This window comes from Heloderma suspectum, chromosome 5 (genome assembly GCF_057233095.1).
Source record: "Heloderma suspectum isolate Gila_16-S chromosome 5, 16-S_ref, whole genome shotgun sequence".
NCBI lineage: Eukaryota > Metazoa > Chordata > Lepidosauria > Squamata > Helodermatidae > Heloderma > Heloderma suspectum.
Window position 1 is genome coordinate 232,836,090 of NC_139462.1, and position 17,268 is coordinate 232,853,357.

Genomic DNA, 17,268 nt, shown 5'->3' on the forward strand with positions numbered 1-17,268 from the left:
GCCATAGCCCTTTATCCTGCCCCCAAAACCCCATCCATACAATGACTAATTGCATGTATCACACCATGGCTAGTTTAATCCACAAAGGAAACTAGACGTTTAAACACAGATCTGCCACAGCCACATGGAAAGTGGTGGTGGTGGATGAAGGAGCAAAAAGGGGTGTGAGGGAGAGGACTGTGGCCCTGTTCCCCCTTTCTGCAGCCCTTCTCCCAAAGCACTTTCATCCTGGCCAGGGTCACTTCCACTACTGCACCCAGCTGAAGGCAGCGTGATGTTGTCCGGGAACAGGCTGCAGGGGGAGAGGGCTGCTATGCATCCCTCACTTGTGCGTCCCTTTTGTTCTTGCTCAACATAAGTTGCCCCTCCTGCTTCCTATCTGGCTGTGGCAGATGTGGATTTAGAGGTGCCAGGTTTGGCCCTCACATTGTTCCCTCCCTCCCTCCCTCCCACGTTTGCACAGGGTGCTCCTTAGTGTAAAATGAGTGCACACAGGCGGGAGCAGCCTCAGGGCAGCAGGCTCCACAGTCAACCACAAGTTAGTCCGAATGCCAGAAGAAGGGCCCTCTGGACACACTGCTTCTGGTGCTCAAAGGAAGGTGCACAGGCCAGAGGCGGAGCCAGCAACCGTGATGTTCCCCCCGTCGGACGGACTGCGCACGGCAACAAGCAGCAGGCAGGGGCTGGAGGCGAGGGCGAAGGAAGGCACAGCAGTTGTTGGCACCCTAGAAGAGCAGGGCTGGAAGGGACCTGCAAGGCCATCGAGTCCAGCCCCCTGCTCAATGCAGGGGTCCAAGTCAGAGCATCCCTGACAGGTGGCTGTCCAGCCCCTTCTTGAATGCCTCCCGGGTGGTGGAGTCCACCACCTCCCTAGGGAGTTGCTGAATGTATCACTGCTGAATGTGTCAGCAGTGCGCAATCTGAGACTTGTTTTCCTCCATTGGCAAGGCTTCCTGGGGGGCCTTTCTTGGACTGTGCCATGCACCTCTTTGGGGTGACAAAATGTTGCCTGTTACATCTTGGCCCGGTTGGGAACAGAGGAAGCTGCCCTGTACTGAGTCAGACCCTTGGTCCATCTAGCCCAGTATTGTTGACACTGACTGGCAGCAGCAGCTGTCCAGGGTTGCAAGCAGTTTTTCCAGCCCTGCCTGGAGTTGTTGGGGATTGAACCTGGGACCTTCTGCATGTGAAGCCAGGGCTTTACCACTGAGCCACAGCCCCTCCCTGGGCCCGGTTCTGTCCTCAGCTCTGATTTAAAAGGCAAGGCTTTGCTCGCATTGGGAGTAGTATTCCAGAAATGTACTCTGAATTTATTCAGGGAGCTGTATGGAAAGAGCAAAAGCATGCCTTTATAATACTGAGGACTCTTTAGTTGCACAGCTGAGGAATTTGTGTAATAGTCCCATAGGCTTAGGACTACAATCTAGAAAAATGTAAGTGTTCAGCAGAAGAGTTGTCCCCATAAACATTATACGCTGCCAGTAATGACCCAATATCAGCTACACCGATTCTTCAAATAAAGATTTAAAAAACTGAAATGTTATCTTTTTCCCAGACATCAAAGATTGTAATGAATAACAAACATTTTTTAAAAAATCACTGGATTTGCGTGACGGAGTGAGCTCCCGTCTTCAGTCCCAGCTTCTGCCATCCTAGCAGTTCGAAAGCAAGAAATTGCAAGTAGATAAATAGGTACCGCCTCGGCGGGAAAGGTAACAGCGTTCCGTGCACATCGGTGTTCAGTCATGCCGGCCACATGACCACGGAAGCGTCTTCGGACAGCGCTGGCTCTTTGGCTTAGAAACGGGGATGAGCACCGCACCCTAGAGTCGGACACGTCTGGTTGGGGACACCTTTACCTTTTTTTTTTTTTAGTGACTTGAACAATAAAACTATTTTGGTCAAAATATCTGGAGACCATTTATTAATTATTGGAACAGGTGGAGGCCAGGAGATCTGGCAGTTTTAGACCCACTACATGTGTGTTAAAGCTGAAGCATTGTAATATATCTGGGAAGAAAACAAATTAAAATTATATATGGGAAACATTTTTGGTCAATTAAATCTTTTCACATTCCCTCGGTGAACCCTGACCTTTACATTTTCTCCCTCCAAACCATTTTAGCGCTGCTTTATTTTTTTTTAATTGGCAGTCATGCACTTAAAAAAAAAAAAATTGCTATCGTAGTATTTCACTACAGCAAAATTGCAAAAATAAATTAATTTTAATTTTTTTTTAATCTGATGCTGGTTTTTACATGGTATTTATTCTACTGCTGTATTACTTTTAACATTTTTATTTTAAGCTGGATTGTAAGGGGTTGCCCTAAAATGCGGGATGGAAAGAAATACGCATATAGGGTTCGCAACAAATTACTGCAGTGTATCCTTGTACACCAGGTGCTGTGGAACATGGGCAGGAGGGTACTGTTGCACCCATATCCTGCTTGTGGGTTTCCCATGGCAGCTGGTTGGCCACTGAGTGAACAGAATGCTGCACTAGATGTACCCTTAGTTTGATCCAGCATGGCTGCCCTTATGTTCTTATTCTCACCACCGCCCTCTCCCTCCCTCCCTTCTGTTTTCCATTTTTCTTTTCAAGCTAACTGGTTCACTGAGTCCCCCACTGCCATCAATTCTCTCTTACCTAGATAATTTTTTCTCCCTTATTAGTGTTCAGAATGGTCACTGCTTCACTTGAATCTAATGAAAAGCAGAAATGGAGCTGGGTGTCAACTCAGCAGACCAATGACACCTCACCCCAAGTCCTGGGATGTCCTCTCCCAGTGATTCATGCAGATATTAAAAACTATGGTGGTCAGAATTGAACCTTGAGGAACCTCATAGCATAACTCCCAAAGATGTGCTTGTCCCCAGTGGTTCAAAGGAGTGGCACGGAGTAGACTCTCAAATGAGTTCTAAGCCATGGTCAACTGGCTTAATCCAGACTCTTCCATGATCTGGGCTTCCACTGTAATCCCACCCACTTCAGATCCAGCAGCAACTCTGCAAACCCGTCGCCCATTTTAGGGCAATACACCGGAAGAAGCTACAATATTTTGAAGGGGGAACAAGTAACACTGGACAAGACTGGAGTAGGGTGGATGGTGGGAATGAGGTTAAGGGCAAGCCTAGAAGGGGGGATATCTTCTGGCTGCTGCAATACATAGTTGGAGAGAGGTGTGCCAGGATCCCTTCCAATGCTAGAGAGGATGCTGGGATGAACCTTTTGACTGTGTAGTGCTCAAAAGTATCACAGCTGCTGGAATTGCCTGTGAAGTTGGGTGGATCCCAGGTGAGATGAGCTCTGGGCTGAAAAGGGTGGAGGCAAGGGAGGGGGATCTCCTTGAAGTTGCAAGACCCTCAGACCTGCAGGTTAAGACATTAACTGAGGAAATCAGAGGTTAAATTGGGAGATGATCAGAAGGCTTCTGTTGTCTGTATTTTGGCAATGGCAATGTAAATACTCCCATGTCCCATCTGGACAGGGAAACTGGAGCGGTATGAAGTCCACAGTTGTCGAAGAGTGAGCCAAAGAAAGGGTGAAACTCCACATGATGCTCTTATATGTTTTTCCTTGAGGGTTTAAAAAGACCACCAACATACAGCCATCAGTTGATTAAAATGGCATCCATTTGCTACGGATGAAAACAATATTTCTGAAACAGCTTTCTTTGCTGCACACGTCTGTCATGGCAGGCACTGTCTTACAGGAGCCCCTTTTAAGATGGCACAGTTGCCACCTGGAGTTTTTATAAACACCTGTAATACAAATTCTAATGAGGGGTGCCTATTTAGTAGATTTAGATGTTTAAAATTAATTAATCTAACATACTTATATACAGAATGTTGCAGCCTTAGGAATCAAGAGATCTCTTCCGATTTCTGGTGAGCCCAAAGCATATTACAGCACAATCCTGTACGTGTCTTCTCAGAAGTACTCCCCATTTGCTTCAGTGGGACTTACACTCAGGGAATTGAGTATAGGATTGCAGATTTATTTGCCTATCCTGGCAAATCTCTTAGGAATGGCTGTCAGCAGGCTGTGAAAGATTCCACTTTGGTGTCTAAGCAGCCACCAGGCCTTAAGTGGCCTACAGTCCTGCGATTCTGTCCAGTGGTGGCTGGTGGCCATGGTGGCTGGTGGGGTGGAGGGTGGGCCACCAGGGGGCGGAGCTATCCCGCAAGGGAAAGGCTTTGCACACCTGCCATTTGGCAAAGGGCGCTCAGGCGCTGGGAGCTCCTCCCTGGTCTGCTGCAGCTGTACAGCAGCAGTCGCCCGATGGAAGATGCTGGTGTGCGGAAGAAAGATTTGTTTCTTTAAAGTCCTGGCAGGGGGGTGGGGGTTGGCCAGGGGGCGGGGGGCAGTGCTGAGCCCAGCCCTCTGACTGGCACCACACCTGATTCTCTAATTTGCAACAGCTTGGGTTGTTTTACAGATAACAGTTTAATTTCACATTTCCCAGTTGCTCAGACGTACGTCCGCCTTCCGCTGGCAGGATGATGTAGGAGTGGCACAGATGTGCGAAGCTACACGAGGCGTGACACGGTCCAGCAGGACGTCTGACTTGTCAAGATGACTGAAGGTGGATCGGTGGTTGTTGGGGAACTGAGACAGAATTGATGCAGATGTGATGGTCTCAGGAACAAAAGATCTGTGAGCCTCCCAGATATTTTCTAGGCAAGCAGCGTGGGGCTCCAGCCAACGTAGGCAGACGTGAATCAGAGCCAGCTGGCATGGTTAACTGTTTATCAAATGGTGCAGCCCGTTGGCTTGCCTTTTGCTAACCCAGCTCCATGCTGTCACACTCCAGCAAATCACTGGAAAGGAAGAGGCAAGGTCCAGGAAGAAGGGGGACGGACATCCCTGGTGTCCTGCCTTGCTCTCCTGCTTCTGATTCAGAGGACAGAGTCAAGCAGTGAAGTATGAAGAAGCTTTGGCTGATCCTGGCTGCCATCTTTGTTTCTGTGGCCGTTTCGATGGTCATAGGAAAGGTGAGTTTTGCAATGTTGAAAGTAGGAATGGCAGAGAAGTTAATTTAGTTTGCATTTTAATGCAAACTTACCTAATTTCACATATTCGAACCAAAATTTGTCCTTAAGCAAAATTGCATCTCAAAATGCATGTATTAGGAGAAATGTGCACAAAGGGGCATATGAATTTTCATGGAAACATTAAAAAAAGGACTTCTCAAAGTTCAGGACAAATGCAAATTTAAGACTGGAAAATTCTCAAAGCTTGGGATGAACTGAATTTAAGACTGAAAAAATTAGAAACGGAGAGAAACCAATTTTGACAGAGGCATCCATCCCTAGTTGAAAGCGGTATTCAGTGAAGAGAGAAGGATGGACCATCACAGATGCTGGAGGTGGGGGTCGTAGGACAAATGTCGGACAATCCTCTCAGAAAAGCCCAGTCTAGAGTGCAGAGAGGAAAGGAGATCCACCTTGGCCGAGGTCCCGAACTCTGTGAGTGTGCCTCACCACTCTGTCTCAGCCAAGTGAAATCAACTACGCCAGATCTCCCTATCAACAGGACCCCGGGCATTTGCGACTAACGTAGCAGGCTGTTGCTCTTGAGCTTGCCACAGCTCTGCAGCCTCCTTGTGCTTGGGATTTTTTTTGGCGGGGGGGGGGAGGCCCTGTTCTATGTCCCACCAGCAGCAGAAGTCTTTTTTCTGGCAGCAACTCAGCTATGGAATTCCGTCCCAAAGGAGGTGAGACTAAAATATCTGTGTTCCACATGGCTGGAGACCCTGGACGGGATGTGTGTAGGCGTCTTCTTGACCTCCTCAAGCCCCTGGGAAACTGAGCTGGTCTTGTTCCCAGATCCTGAATGTCAGGTGGTCTTGGTTGTGGTTCCCTCATGATGATAGGAAAGCACTCTACACATGCTCTGTGGTACTTCACTGTTATTGATTTCATCATATATTCCAAGGCTAACTCCAGCAGAGCAAATATGCTGTGTGGCCAAGATCTGAGAGTTTCAGATCACCTCAATGAGGAATTCATCAGATAAATATTTACCTGACCCTCTCTCTGCTGACTGTGGGGGAATTATGCAATGAGGCCATATTTTGTCAAGGGCTCTGGACAAATTTGGGGAGGGATGGCCTTACCAAATACCTTTTCTCCACACAAGAAAAAGGCCCATCATCATCAATAATAATAATAATAAAAACAATTGCCACTACAGCAAGGGTGAGCAACCGTGGGAAGTCGGGGGGGGGGGCATTTTCACCCATGAACTACCAACCCCCAGGCCGTGAAGAAACGCATCTCTCTGCCACTCCTGAATCCTCTATATGCCAGCCAGTGGAGCCTTTAGGGTTGTTGGGGGCCTGTTACATGCTCGCCCTAAGGAAGATGTGGTTCCATCAGAGGCCTGCTGTGATATGCTTGCAGGGCACTTCCATGATGAAATATTTTGCGCCCACCAGGACGTAGGGCGCTTTCTTCAAGTACTTGGAAGGCTGTCCGAGAGAGGAAGGCCAGGATCTCTTCTCAATCATCCCAGAGTGCAGGACACGGAATGATGGGCTCAAGTGGCAGGAAGACAGATTCCGGCTGAACCTCAGGAAAAATGTCCTGAGTGTTAGAGCAATACAACAATGGAACCAATTCCCTAGGGAGGCAGTGGGCTCTCCCACACTGGAGGCATTGAAGATGATGCTGGACAGCCATCTGTCAGGGATGCTCTGACTTGGATTCCTGTGCTGAGCAGGGGGTTGGACTCAACAGTCTTATAGGCCCCTTCCAACCCTACTATTCTATGATTCTGCATGAGGCATTTATCATGCACTCATGATTGTTCACTCATGGAAGTTCACGGGTCCTTTTCATGATGTTGGCAACCCCCAGTGCATCGCTTGTTTTTTTCTAGGTTTATTCTACCATTTTTAAAATCGGCAAAAATGCAGTAACACACCCCCCCCCGGCACTCCACCAAAAGCTGCATTAAAGAGGTGGTGTAACTCAAGATTTGTTAGGGATGTCAGAGAATTTCGCCTTCGCTTGTGCGAATGTCCCTGGCGGCGGTGGCTCCAGCGGTGGTGTGGCGGCAGCGGCTGCGGCGGCCGGTCTTCCGACTGGCTGCCGCCGCCTCCATTTCCAAGTTAAAAAAAACAACAACGTGATAGGCTACGTAAACATTTACATAGCCTATCACGGCTAGATTTAAAAAAAACCAAACAAACCCACGCGTACGGAAATGGCGGCGCCTTTGCGTTCCTTATTTTGGCACGTGTAGTCTACGTAAACATTTACGTAGACTACGGCGAAAATAAGGGGAACACAAATAGCGTAGCGTCTACGCTATTTGCGTTCCCCTTATTTTCACCGTAGTCTACGTAAATGTTTATGTAGACTACACGTGCCAAAATAAGGAATGCAAATGGCGGCGCCCATGGGTGCCGCCATTTGCATATGCACGGTTTGTTGTTGTTTTTTTAACTCAGCCATGATAGGTTATGTAAACATTTACGTAGCCTATCACGGCTGACTGCAGGGGCACAAACGGCAGCGGCTACGGCCGCCGCCATTTGCAGTCCCGGCAGGACACGATTCGCGGCGGGAGGGACGGTGCGCCTCCCCCCTGGCCAGAATTTCGGGGGGAGGGACAGAGCGCCTCCCCCCCACCGTGAATCAACTTTCGTAAAAGGTAAGGGACTTTCATACATCCCTAAGATTCGTGCGATATTTTAGAAATCTTGCAGCGCCATCTACTGGCTATATAAATGAAACATATAGAGCATGCCCCACAAAGGGACTGAGATAAACAAAGGGCAGGGAGGAGGCGTGTGTACTGTGCCCATTACAAACCCAAGAGAACTCCGGAAGATGAAGCCCCAGAAAGATTGTGGGTTTTTCCCTTAATACAGGGAAGTTCTTAGACTCCAGTGTTGCAGCTGGTGAATCAGGTGAGGTATCCAAAACACAGTCTTGTCCAGTTTTCTTGGATGAGTTTCAGTTGGTACAAGCTGCTTAGACAGGTTCGAGAAACCACTTCAAGCAACCTTGCCCCTCTTGGCTTGGAAAACCGACAGGCTTGGGCCAGGGAGGTGAATAATGCCTCCTTGCGAGAGGGAGTGGTCTTGGGCCACCTGAAAGAGGCAGTGGTGAGACCACTCCTGAAGAAATCCCCCCTGAGCTGGAAAATCTTAACAACTTTAGGCCAGTGGCCAATGTTCCCTTCTTGGGCAAGGTCCTTGAGCAGGTGGTTGCCAACCAGCTCATTGAGATACAAATACAACGTGTCTCATCATAGTGGGGAAGACTGTGCCCAGGTGACCTGTGTGCTGGCCCACTGCTGGCCAGGTGCTCAGTGTTGATGGTCTCCCTTCTTCTGGTTCTTCAACTTTAAACTGGACTTGGACTGGACAGCTCTTCAAACAGAGGACACCTTCAAAATAGCAGACAGTCCTCTGGCAGCCCTTCAAACAGAGGACCGTCCCTCGTAAAAGGAGGACACATGTCTGCTCTGACTCAGACATATGAGCTGTGGGGCCTGTTGTTAGAGAGATTTCCCCAGCCTGACTATTCATTTCATTTATTAATTATTTATTCGTTGTACTTATAGCCGGCCTCTCCATCCCGAAGTGGCGCTGAAATGCCAGTTGTCATCGCTCCATGCCTCATTCAGAGACCAAGAAGGAGGCATCTGTGCCCTCATTTTCCTGGCTCGGGGACCGTATTTGCATTGGTAAGCACTGGGCGACCAAAGGGAACTTTGTTGGCCTATTCTTCCACAAACAGCTTGCTTACTGACTGTACCACATCAGATGTGTGTGTGTGGGGGAGATTCTACACAATGAAAACAATCGCCTCAGGGAGCGGTCCAGCCTAAAACCATGACAGGACAACTTCCCCAATGGGGAGAGAATTCAGTTGTGGAAGTCCACACCTGCGTCCTGAAGTGGTACAGCCCAGACCAGGTCTGTAGCCACAGGGGGCCAGAGGGGACCTGGTACTCTCCAGGATATTCCAAGCCCCTGCTCTGAATGTCCATCTCTTGTTACCCAACGACACCATCAGATGCAAACCTGCTCCCAGTGAGAACTGCCGCCAAGTGCTTAGCACAACCCGCCCCCCACCTGGTGCTCTCCAGATGTGTTGTTCTGCAACTCCCATCATTCCCAGGTCAGCTTGCTGGGAATTGCACTCCAAAGCACCTGAAGGGCAGCACCATGTTGGGAAAAGCTGCACTAGGCTCATGCGCTCAAACTTTGATCAGACTAAATTGTGTTAAAATGTAATACTGGCCAGTGGACCCAGCGTCACGTGGGTTGGAATAGCCATGAGCTGGATACAGTGAAGGCTTCAAGCAAACTTACACGGCTGCCAGAGAGGGTCACAATTGTGCCTGCCCTGTCTGAGTGAAAGCACATCCCACTCACTCCCCTAGGCACTGCCCCTGTCATGGTGCACCCTTATAGCCCCCGGAGGGAGCACACCGCTCACTCCCTGAGGGGGGCTGTCCTACAACAGGAGAGGCAAGCATCTAGCTCTGCCTCTTGCCCTACTAATCTCCCCTGGGTTCACACTGCATCGACTGCAAAGCTATGTGCTAGTTCAGGAAGTGTGTCACCTAGTGACTGAAGATGTTACTGCAGAACACATTTAAATTAATTAAATTAATTAATATTTTTTTTAAAAAAGTGGGGTGAGCACCCCTAATGATAGTTGTACATATGCCAAGTTTCAGGTGTCTAGGTTTCACAGTCTCGGTACTATGGCACTGATAGACAGACATACATTCGACTGTCCTCCCCCCTAGCCCAGCCTGGCCCCAAGGCGGGAAAGCTTGGCTTGGGAGGCCAGGATGGGGTAACAGGCTCCAGCTGCAGCACCTTCCTGGGTGGAGAAGTAATGGGAGTTGTAGTTCTTCTCCTGCGATCCCAGGTGGAGGAAGATGCTGCAGGTTCAAAGTGCCACAAACATCTTCTGCTGCTTTCAGTGCAATGTGGGGGAAGGAGTAGAGACTTGTCCCATGCAAGGAGGTCTGGCATCTGCAGCAGCCCTTTGGGAGCGCACCCCCCCCCATCTTCTGGTGGCTGCCCTAAACCTGACTCCCCTACCACAAGCTACAATTCCCAGGGTTCACTGGGGAGAAGGGAGGGAGGAATATTAAACCAGTGTAAGGGTCAAAACAGACGTACCTTGCCGCCCCAAGCAGCTCTGACCTCAGTGTGGTCTTTGTCTCTCTCCTCTGTTCCCCCAGCAGTGCTTTTAAAAACCATTTTCCAGGCATATGGACACTTAATCACTCCCCTTTTTAAATGCCAAGCTGGATTTTTTTTAAGAAAATGCTTTCAAATACTCTGGGCAGTGGCACTGGGGAGCGGCTTTCTGACTGCCCCAAAGGCCAGCCAGCCAGCCCTCTGCACAGCCCGCTTCCTCGGGCTCAAATCCTGGCTGTGGTTCCGTGGGGGGTTCTCCACTCAAGCTATCGATGCCTCTCTTAGGCCTAAGCCGTCCTTGTAGACATGTCCAGAGACACACAGGAAAGGAGGCCGGTGACTGGGGAGCCTGTTGGGAAACGTGTTTTTAATTGCATTTATTTAAATGTTTGCTTATTCAAAGTTAGTCCTTCTGGCTGTTTTGGGACCAGCTCACGCAACTGCACGATACTGAATGCCCTTGAATGTTCATTCCTTCGGCAGGCTCCAGATCAAGACACTGAGATCATTTGGGAGAAACTCTTCTTGCCAACTCAGGAGCCCAGCGACCAGGTACGTCTGGGACTGGGAAGCTGGGATGTTTGAGGGCCTAAAGAGAGAAAGCCCTTCTCTGGAGCCCCCACTCCCTTAACATGGATTAAGAACAAAAGCGGAGCGGTGCTGGATCAGAGCAAAGGCCCATGTCTGTTCACACAGTGGCCAAGCCGCTGCCTGTGGGAAACCCACAGGCAGGACTTGAGTGCAATAGTCCCGTCCTGCTCCAGTGCTGGAGGTGGCATATCACCATCATGACTAGCACCCACTGAGAGCCGTCTCCACCATGAATTTGTGAAACCCCCTTCAAAGCCATCCACGTTTCTGGCCATCTTGTGGTAGCAAATTCCACAGTGCAACATCGGAGAAGTTGTCCTCTCTCTCCACCGAGTCACGCTTGCAATCCGCCAGCGGGCCGAGAGGTCTTTGCCCCGCTCACTATGGGGGAAGTGGATTTTCCGATCTGCGCTGGCAATTGTGAGTGCAGAACCAGGGCTGGGAATTACTCCAGACTGATGTGATGGCAGATCTGAGCCTGTCCAGAGGGGGCAGGAGAGAGCGACTGGGGGCAGCAGTCCCCAGTCATGGTTCTGACCCTCCCGGCACGGTTGCTTTAAAGCAGATTTTCCAGCTGCACAAACACCCCATCAGACATCCCACACTAAAAGAAGAAATTCCGAATGGACACAGAATATGCTCTGCGCTTTGCTTACACCCTGTATCAGTGGTGGTGTCTCTGCAGGAATGACCCATGAGTCCTATTTGCACAAACTTCATGATACGCGCGTGTGTGGTTTTTGTTTGTTTTGCTTTTTGTTTTTATTCTTCTGTAAACCGCTTCAGGTCTTGTTTCAAAGGAGAATGGTATATAAATATTGCTAACAAACTCAATCAATTCACGGGAGTCCTTCCCCACTGCACAGTGACAATGCATGTATGAACCTGCCTTAGTTCAGTAAGGAGGTCTATCTACTCCTGCTGCCTCATCAGACGTGTGCTGCCAGAACTGGTACCTCTTAACACCAATGGGGTCTTTTTCCTAGGTGGTAGTTGTTGTTGTTGTTACTACCACTATTATGATGATTATTATATTTATTATATTTCTATTCCGCCTTTTCCCCAATACTGGGACTCAAGGCAGCTTCACAGTAATCCTTGAATACTTTTACAGCTTCTGCAGGGGTTTCTGCACGCTCATGCTACTATAAATGTCCCGTCCAGTGCCCTATCTCCAGCGAATAAGGGCTGAGTGGTTGGTTTAGCAATTGTTAGGCACAGCTGAAGTTTCTGCTCCCGCTTTCTCCAGTTTTCGCCAAGGCTGCCTGTTAAGCACAACTCAGCTGCTGGCTTAAACTGGTCCGTTCTGCACTACACTCAATAGGGCCTGCAGACTTTCAGGAGTGCAGCCATGTCCAGAGGGAGACACAACAGCAAGGATCATCTCACTGCATTATTTGTTTGCCTCCATACTTAATTTTTATTTAAGGAGGAGAATCTGCATATGCAAATTCAACCCTTGTCCTAGCCAGTCTCCTTGGCCCCTTTTGGGCAGTGTTGGATAACTACGTGGAACTGGTCTCTAATGTTCACTCCTCCTGCAGGGTAAGAAATAACACCTGGGGAGGCTGAGAGTCGGGATGGCAACCAATTTGGCATCCCTAAACCCCACGTGCAGGTACATCTGGAAGCGAGGAGGTTGGAAGCTGGAGGGCACACAGGAAGAAACCTTGTACCTGGACGTGCTTACTCATTTATGATAAATCCATTGAAAGAGATCACTTAGTACGGATACTCCTTGGGAAGGGAGGAAGGGGTTGCCCTGGGTCCCAGCAATGTAGGCAGAGATGAGAGGTTGCTCGGTCTGAACACCAACCCAGCAAGGTAGGCTGCCACCACCCGTTATGTCCCCCCAGCCTGAGCCAGGGGATTCTCAGCCCTTACCGGACACTCCTAGGGCTGGTGAAATAACAGCCCAAGCTGGCACTCTCTCCTCCCAAAGCCCTGGGCCAGGAACTCCAAACAATGGCGATAACCACATGGAACAGGCTCCGGACGTAGTACCACAGCTTACTTGGAGGGAAACACACACAACCCTTGAGGCAGGTGAGAAGTTTATTTGCAAAGGGAAAGGGGGAAAGGGATGATATACAACGAAACAGAGCCAACTTTGGAAACCATGCTGAAAGGTAAGAACAACAAAGCTTACCTAAACCTGCCTAGACGCACCTAAGCTCAGTCTTCAAATAGGGCCCAAACTATTACCCTGAGAGTCACAAGTCAAAAGCAAAAACAAATGAAACCAGGTAAAGACGAAGGGCAGTTGTAATCCCCTGCCCCGCATTTTATATTCAAAAGCCTTTGGCAAAGGTGAAGTGAGCCTCCTTAGCCAAGCACTAGATGGCTGAGTAGTTTCCCCAGGCCTTCAGGGGTGGGGGTGAGGAGTTGTCACAGAAGCACAGATGAAATAATGCAGTCTAATTGGCAAGAGTTCTGCTCCGGCCTTGGGACCAGAACAGCATGAGGTAACGCCTGCAAATGGATTAATAAGGGTACTCAGGCCCATCTTCACGAAATGGAGTTCTGACAGGCCCTTGACACTCCGTAACGTACTTTATGCACTTTGTCGCAGAATCAGGTCAGATTTCCCCCCAGTAATCATCCTGCGCAGTGGTTGTGCGGAACTAGGCCTGTGGGTTATTCTGGATTAATGTGATGGCAGAAGCCAGGCCTGTCCAGAGGAAGCAGGAAGAGAGTCACCTAGGAGTGGGCTCAAAACCATTGATCTCTATTAGCCACTCCTCCCAACACCCCCGGCGGTGATGCATTCACACAAACGGGTCAAAAGTAGGTGGGTTGGTCAGGAGTGACCAACCGCATGTGATTTGCCCAAAGCTCTTTGCAGTTAGCCAGAGAGGGTTGAAACAGATGTGTGGAAGGTGGGGGAATGGGAGTGTGCCCCCCCATTTCATGTAGACTGCATAAGATCCGCACCACCACCACTGCCCCACTCCCATATTTGTGTAGCACTTTGCTCACAGCACCCTGCTGGCACTGAATAAATGGTACAATGTGTTGGTGTGATGACAAATCTCAGTCCCAGGGCTTTGCCATGCAGGGAACACGGGGGTCTGTTGTCTTTCAACACCACCATGTAAATATTGACAGAAGTGAAGTGGAGAGTAAACCATTACCTCTGTTCCTATTGACATGCCCCAAATCCCAGGGTCTGGATCAGGCTGGGCTTGACACAGCTCACAATGATTTTGTCAAGTTTTTGCGTCTCTGCACTTGAAAGGAGCTGGCATGCTTGGAAGGGAAAGGCTGCAAAATGGCTCCCCAGGAAAACCACGTTGCCTGACCATAAGAGTTGCCTTGGTGGATTGGACCCTCTGTCCCCAACCTGGCATCCTCCAGAGGTGCTGGCCTACAACTCTAGCATCCCTCAAATGTTGTAGGCCAACACCTCTGGAGGGCACCAGGTTGGGGAAGGCTGGATCAGACCCAGGCGGTCCATCAGGTCTGTCTGTGGGACTGCTGATTCTCCCTCCACCTTCTCCCTCTTTCCTGCAGGTTCAGGGGTTGGACATCAGGACCAAAGAGGGAGCAGCAGAGGACCATCTCCGCCCGTAAACTTGTTTAATTGCACACCTGAGGGATTTCTTCCATTCTGCAACTCTAGTCTCAGTCGTCCGAACAGAAGGTTCATAAATGTAACTTGACAGCAGAGGAACTGTCCGCATAACCTTTACATGCTGCCAACCGTCACACGCTGTCAGCTTTATTGTACCATTAAAGACTTCAAGCCTTGAAATGTGGTTTCTTTTTCCAAGCATGAAGGAACGTTAGGAACATTTTTTTTTTTTCTTACATTGATATCCCTCCTTTCTTCCATCATGGAACTCAAGGCAGCACGTCCTCTAGCAACACAGCAAGGCTCAGACACTTCACAAGGCCATTCAGGACCAGGGCAACACGGGGCATATTTGCTGGTCCCAGACACTCCATTTGCATCTGGACGTGCGTGCATTTAACACAGAGAACTTGAAATAAGTCACTTAACATGGATATTCCTTAACAAGAGATTATTCTGGATTCACGTGACTGCCAAGATCAGAAACCAGGCCTGTCCAGAGGAACTTAGGAGTGGGCTCAAAACCACTGAGCGCTTCTAGCCACTCTCTCTAACACTCCCTGGGGAGACGCCTTCACACAAACAAGGGTTACAAGTATGTAGGCTAATCAGGAGTGACGAAGTGTGATTTGCCAAAATCTCTTTGCAGATAGCCGGACAGGGCAGGAACAAAGACTGCGTGCGATCCACACCACCAACCTTGTACCACTCCCATATTTTGTGCAGCACTTAGATCACAGCCTGCTCTTGGGGTTGAATAAATGTACAAAGTGTTGACGATGTTGACAAATACCAGACCCAGGGCTTTCCATGCAGGGAACACGGAGTTCTGTTGTCTTACTGCCACACAGTGTAAATATTGGTGGAAGTGAGCTGGAGGGTAAATCATTACCTCTGTTCCTACCAATGGCCCCCAAATCCCAGAGTCTGGATGGGGCTGTGTACGAAACATAAAGGCATTGTGACCAAGCTTATTTAAGGCAGAAGGCTCTATGAACCTGCCCTACCGTTTTTGCTTACAAATATGATCAGCACAGATGGTAGATGAGATCGACGGGCCTAGCTTTGGCTTTGCTAGAGGGAGACGCCTGGGGGGGAGCTTGTTAAGAGTAAACAAAAGCTTCGGCAGTGACATTCATAGATGGGAGGCACTTAGATGTAGAGGAAGGGGCTTAGAAGGAGTTATCCTCTTATGATAACTAATCTGCGAGTTTAAAACTTAACAGTTACCAGGTATGGAAATAGGCATGGAAACTGGCATCATACAAAGGTATAAAACAATGCCTTGGCCCAGATGCCAGGGTCTGCTGCCTTCATTCAAGATTCCTGGGGTCTTTTCCAGCCCCATACAAAGGGTCTTTGAAGCAAGACAGAGCCTTCGCGGGTGAATATAGTAAGCTAATTCTTTTCCTGTTTCTGTATTAAGTATGAAAGGTGTGTATGCAAGCCATTTTTTTCTAATGAAAACATTCTATTCTATTATAAACCTTTGTCTGCGTGTGTAGAAGTCAAAGCATCAAGGCAGCCATTTCTCCTGGCCTGTACCAAATTTTAATAGACAGTAGATGGGAAGCTGCCATTATTTTAAGCAGGTGGTTTGAGGAAAACTCACCAGTAAATTCTGTTTCCCAACAGCTGAGCTTGCCGAGGCTCACAATATTTTCTGTCAAGATCACCTGGTCAGGTTTTTGTGTCTCTTGCACCTGAAAGGAGCTGGGCATGTTGAGTTGAAAATGGTTGCAAAATGACTCTCCATGAGAACCCCGCTGCCTGACTGGAAGAGCTGTTTTGATGGATTAACCCCAACCTGGTATCCTCAAGATGTGTTGGCCTACAACTCCTAGCATCCCCCATATGTTGTAGGCAACACATCTGGAAGGCACCAGGTTGGGGAAGGCTGGATCAGACCCAGGTGATCCATCAAGTCTGTCTGTGGGACTGCTGCATCACCTTCCAGCTTCCCCTCTTTTCTGCAGGTTCCAAAACTGAATGTCATGACTAATTGGGAGCACGAGATACATCCCACAGCACCCTTCATCCATAAACCCATTTAGCTGCACACGTGAGGGATTTCTTCCTTTCTGTAACTCTAGTCTCAGCCTTCAGAACAGAAGCTTGAAAAATGTAACTTGACAGCCGAAGAACCCTCCCCATAATAACCTTTACATGCTGCCAAACATCACACACTATCAGCTACACCAATTGTACCAGTGAAGATTTTACAACTTGAAATATGGTTTCTTTTTCCAGACACGAAAGAATATTATGAACATTTATTTTCATTTACCTACACTGATATCCCTCATTTCTTCCATCAGGGAACTCAAGGCGGCATGTGTGGGCTCTCAGGCCGGTCTCCTACTGAGGTGCTGAGCAGACCCAGAGGGGCTTAGCTTCCACGAGGTGGCTGCATTGGGTGCTTTGTTCAGACCACTGCAGAACATTTGTTGAGTTAGAAGAAACACTTCAAGTTTAAACTAAGCAAACAGCAACAACTATTCCCTGGATTTTAAAATTTCATTGCATGGACTCGGCTTTGCACAGGTTGGTGTAGCTGTGTGTTTGATCCAACAAAGTCTTCAAGCAAACCTACACAGCTGTCAGAGAGCTGGGCACATCGTGCCCACCCTGATTGAGTGAAGCTATGCCTGCTGGCACGCCTAGGCATGGCCCCTGCCATGGTGCACCGCTGTAGCCCCTTGAGGAAGGGGGTCTCTCCACTCCTCTCCTTTTAGAGGGGGCTGCCCCATGCAGCGGGAAAGAAGCAGGAGTATAACTGTCCCTTGGCCTACCTATCTCTCCTGGCTTCACACTTTATCAACAGCAAGGTGATGCCCCGGCTAGGGAAGCCTGCCACCTAGTGACCAAAGATGGCACCGCTGGCTTCAAATATATGGACACATTAAATTAATTAATGCAATAAAC

General features: G+C 48.9%; 1 protein-coding gene across 1 annotated transcript; it reads left to right on the plus strand.

The window, feature by feature from the left end:
• Window positions 1-4,901: 4,901 nt before the first annotated feature.
• Window positions 4,902-15,821, plus strand: LOC146345334 (uncharacterized). The gene is made up of 4 exons (XM_084860159.1): window positions 4,902-4,995; window positions 8,579-8,701; window positions 10,662-10,730; window positions 14,283-15,821. The coding sequence occupies exons 1-4, from the start codon at window positions 4,927-4,929 to the stop codon at window positions 14,340-14,342; spliced, it is 321 nt and encodes a 106-aa protein (XP_084716285.1). The 5' UTR covers window positions 4,902-4,926; the 3' UTR covers window positions 14,343-15,821.
• Window positions 15,822-17,268: the final 1,447 nt, after the last annotated feature.

Excerpts from the sequence above, each read along its gene's own strand:
- LOC146345334 (XM_084860159.1), top strand. The coding sequence starts at position 4,927 with ATGAAGAAGCTTTGGCTGATCCTGGCTGCCATCTTTGTTTCTGTGGCC. Across the intron at positions 4,996-8,578 it reads TTTCGATGGTCATAGGAAAG|CCGGCCTCTCCATCCCGAAG; the intron begins GTGAGTTTTGCA and ends TTGTACTTATAG. Across the intron at positions 8,702-10,661 it reads CGGGGACCGTATTTGCATTG|GCTCCAGATCAAGACACTGA; the intron begins GTAAGCACTGGG and ends TTCCTTCGGCAG.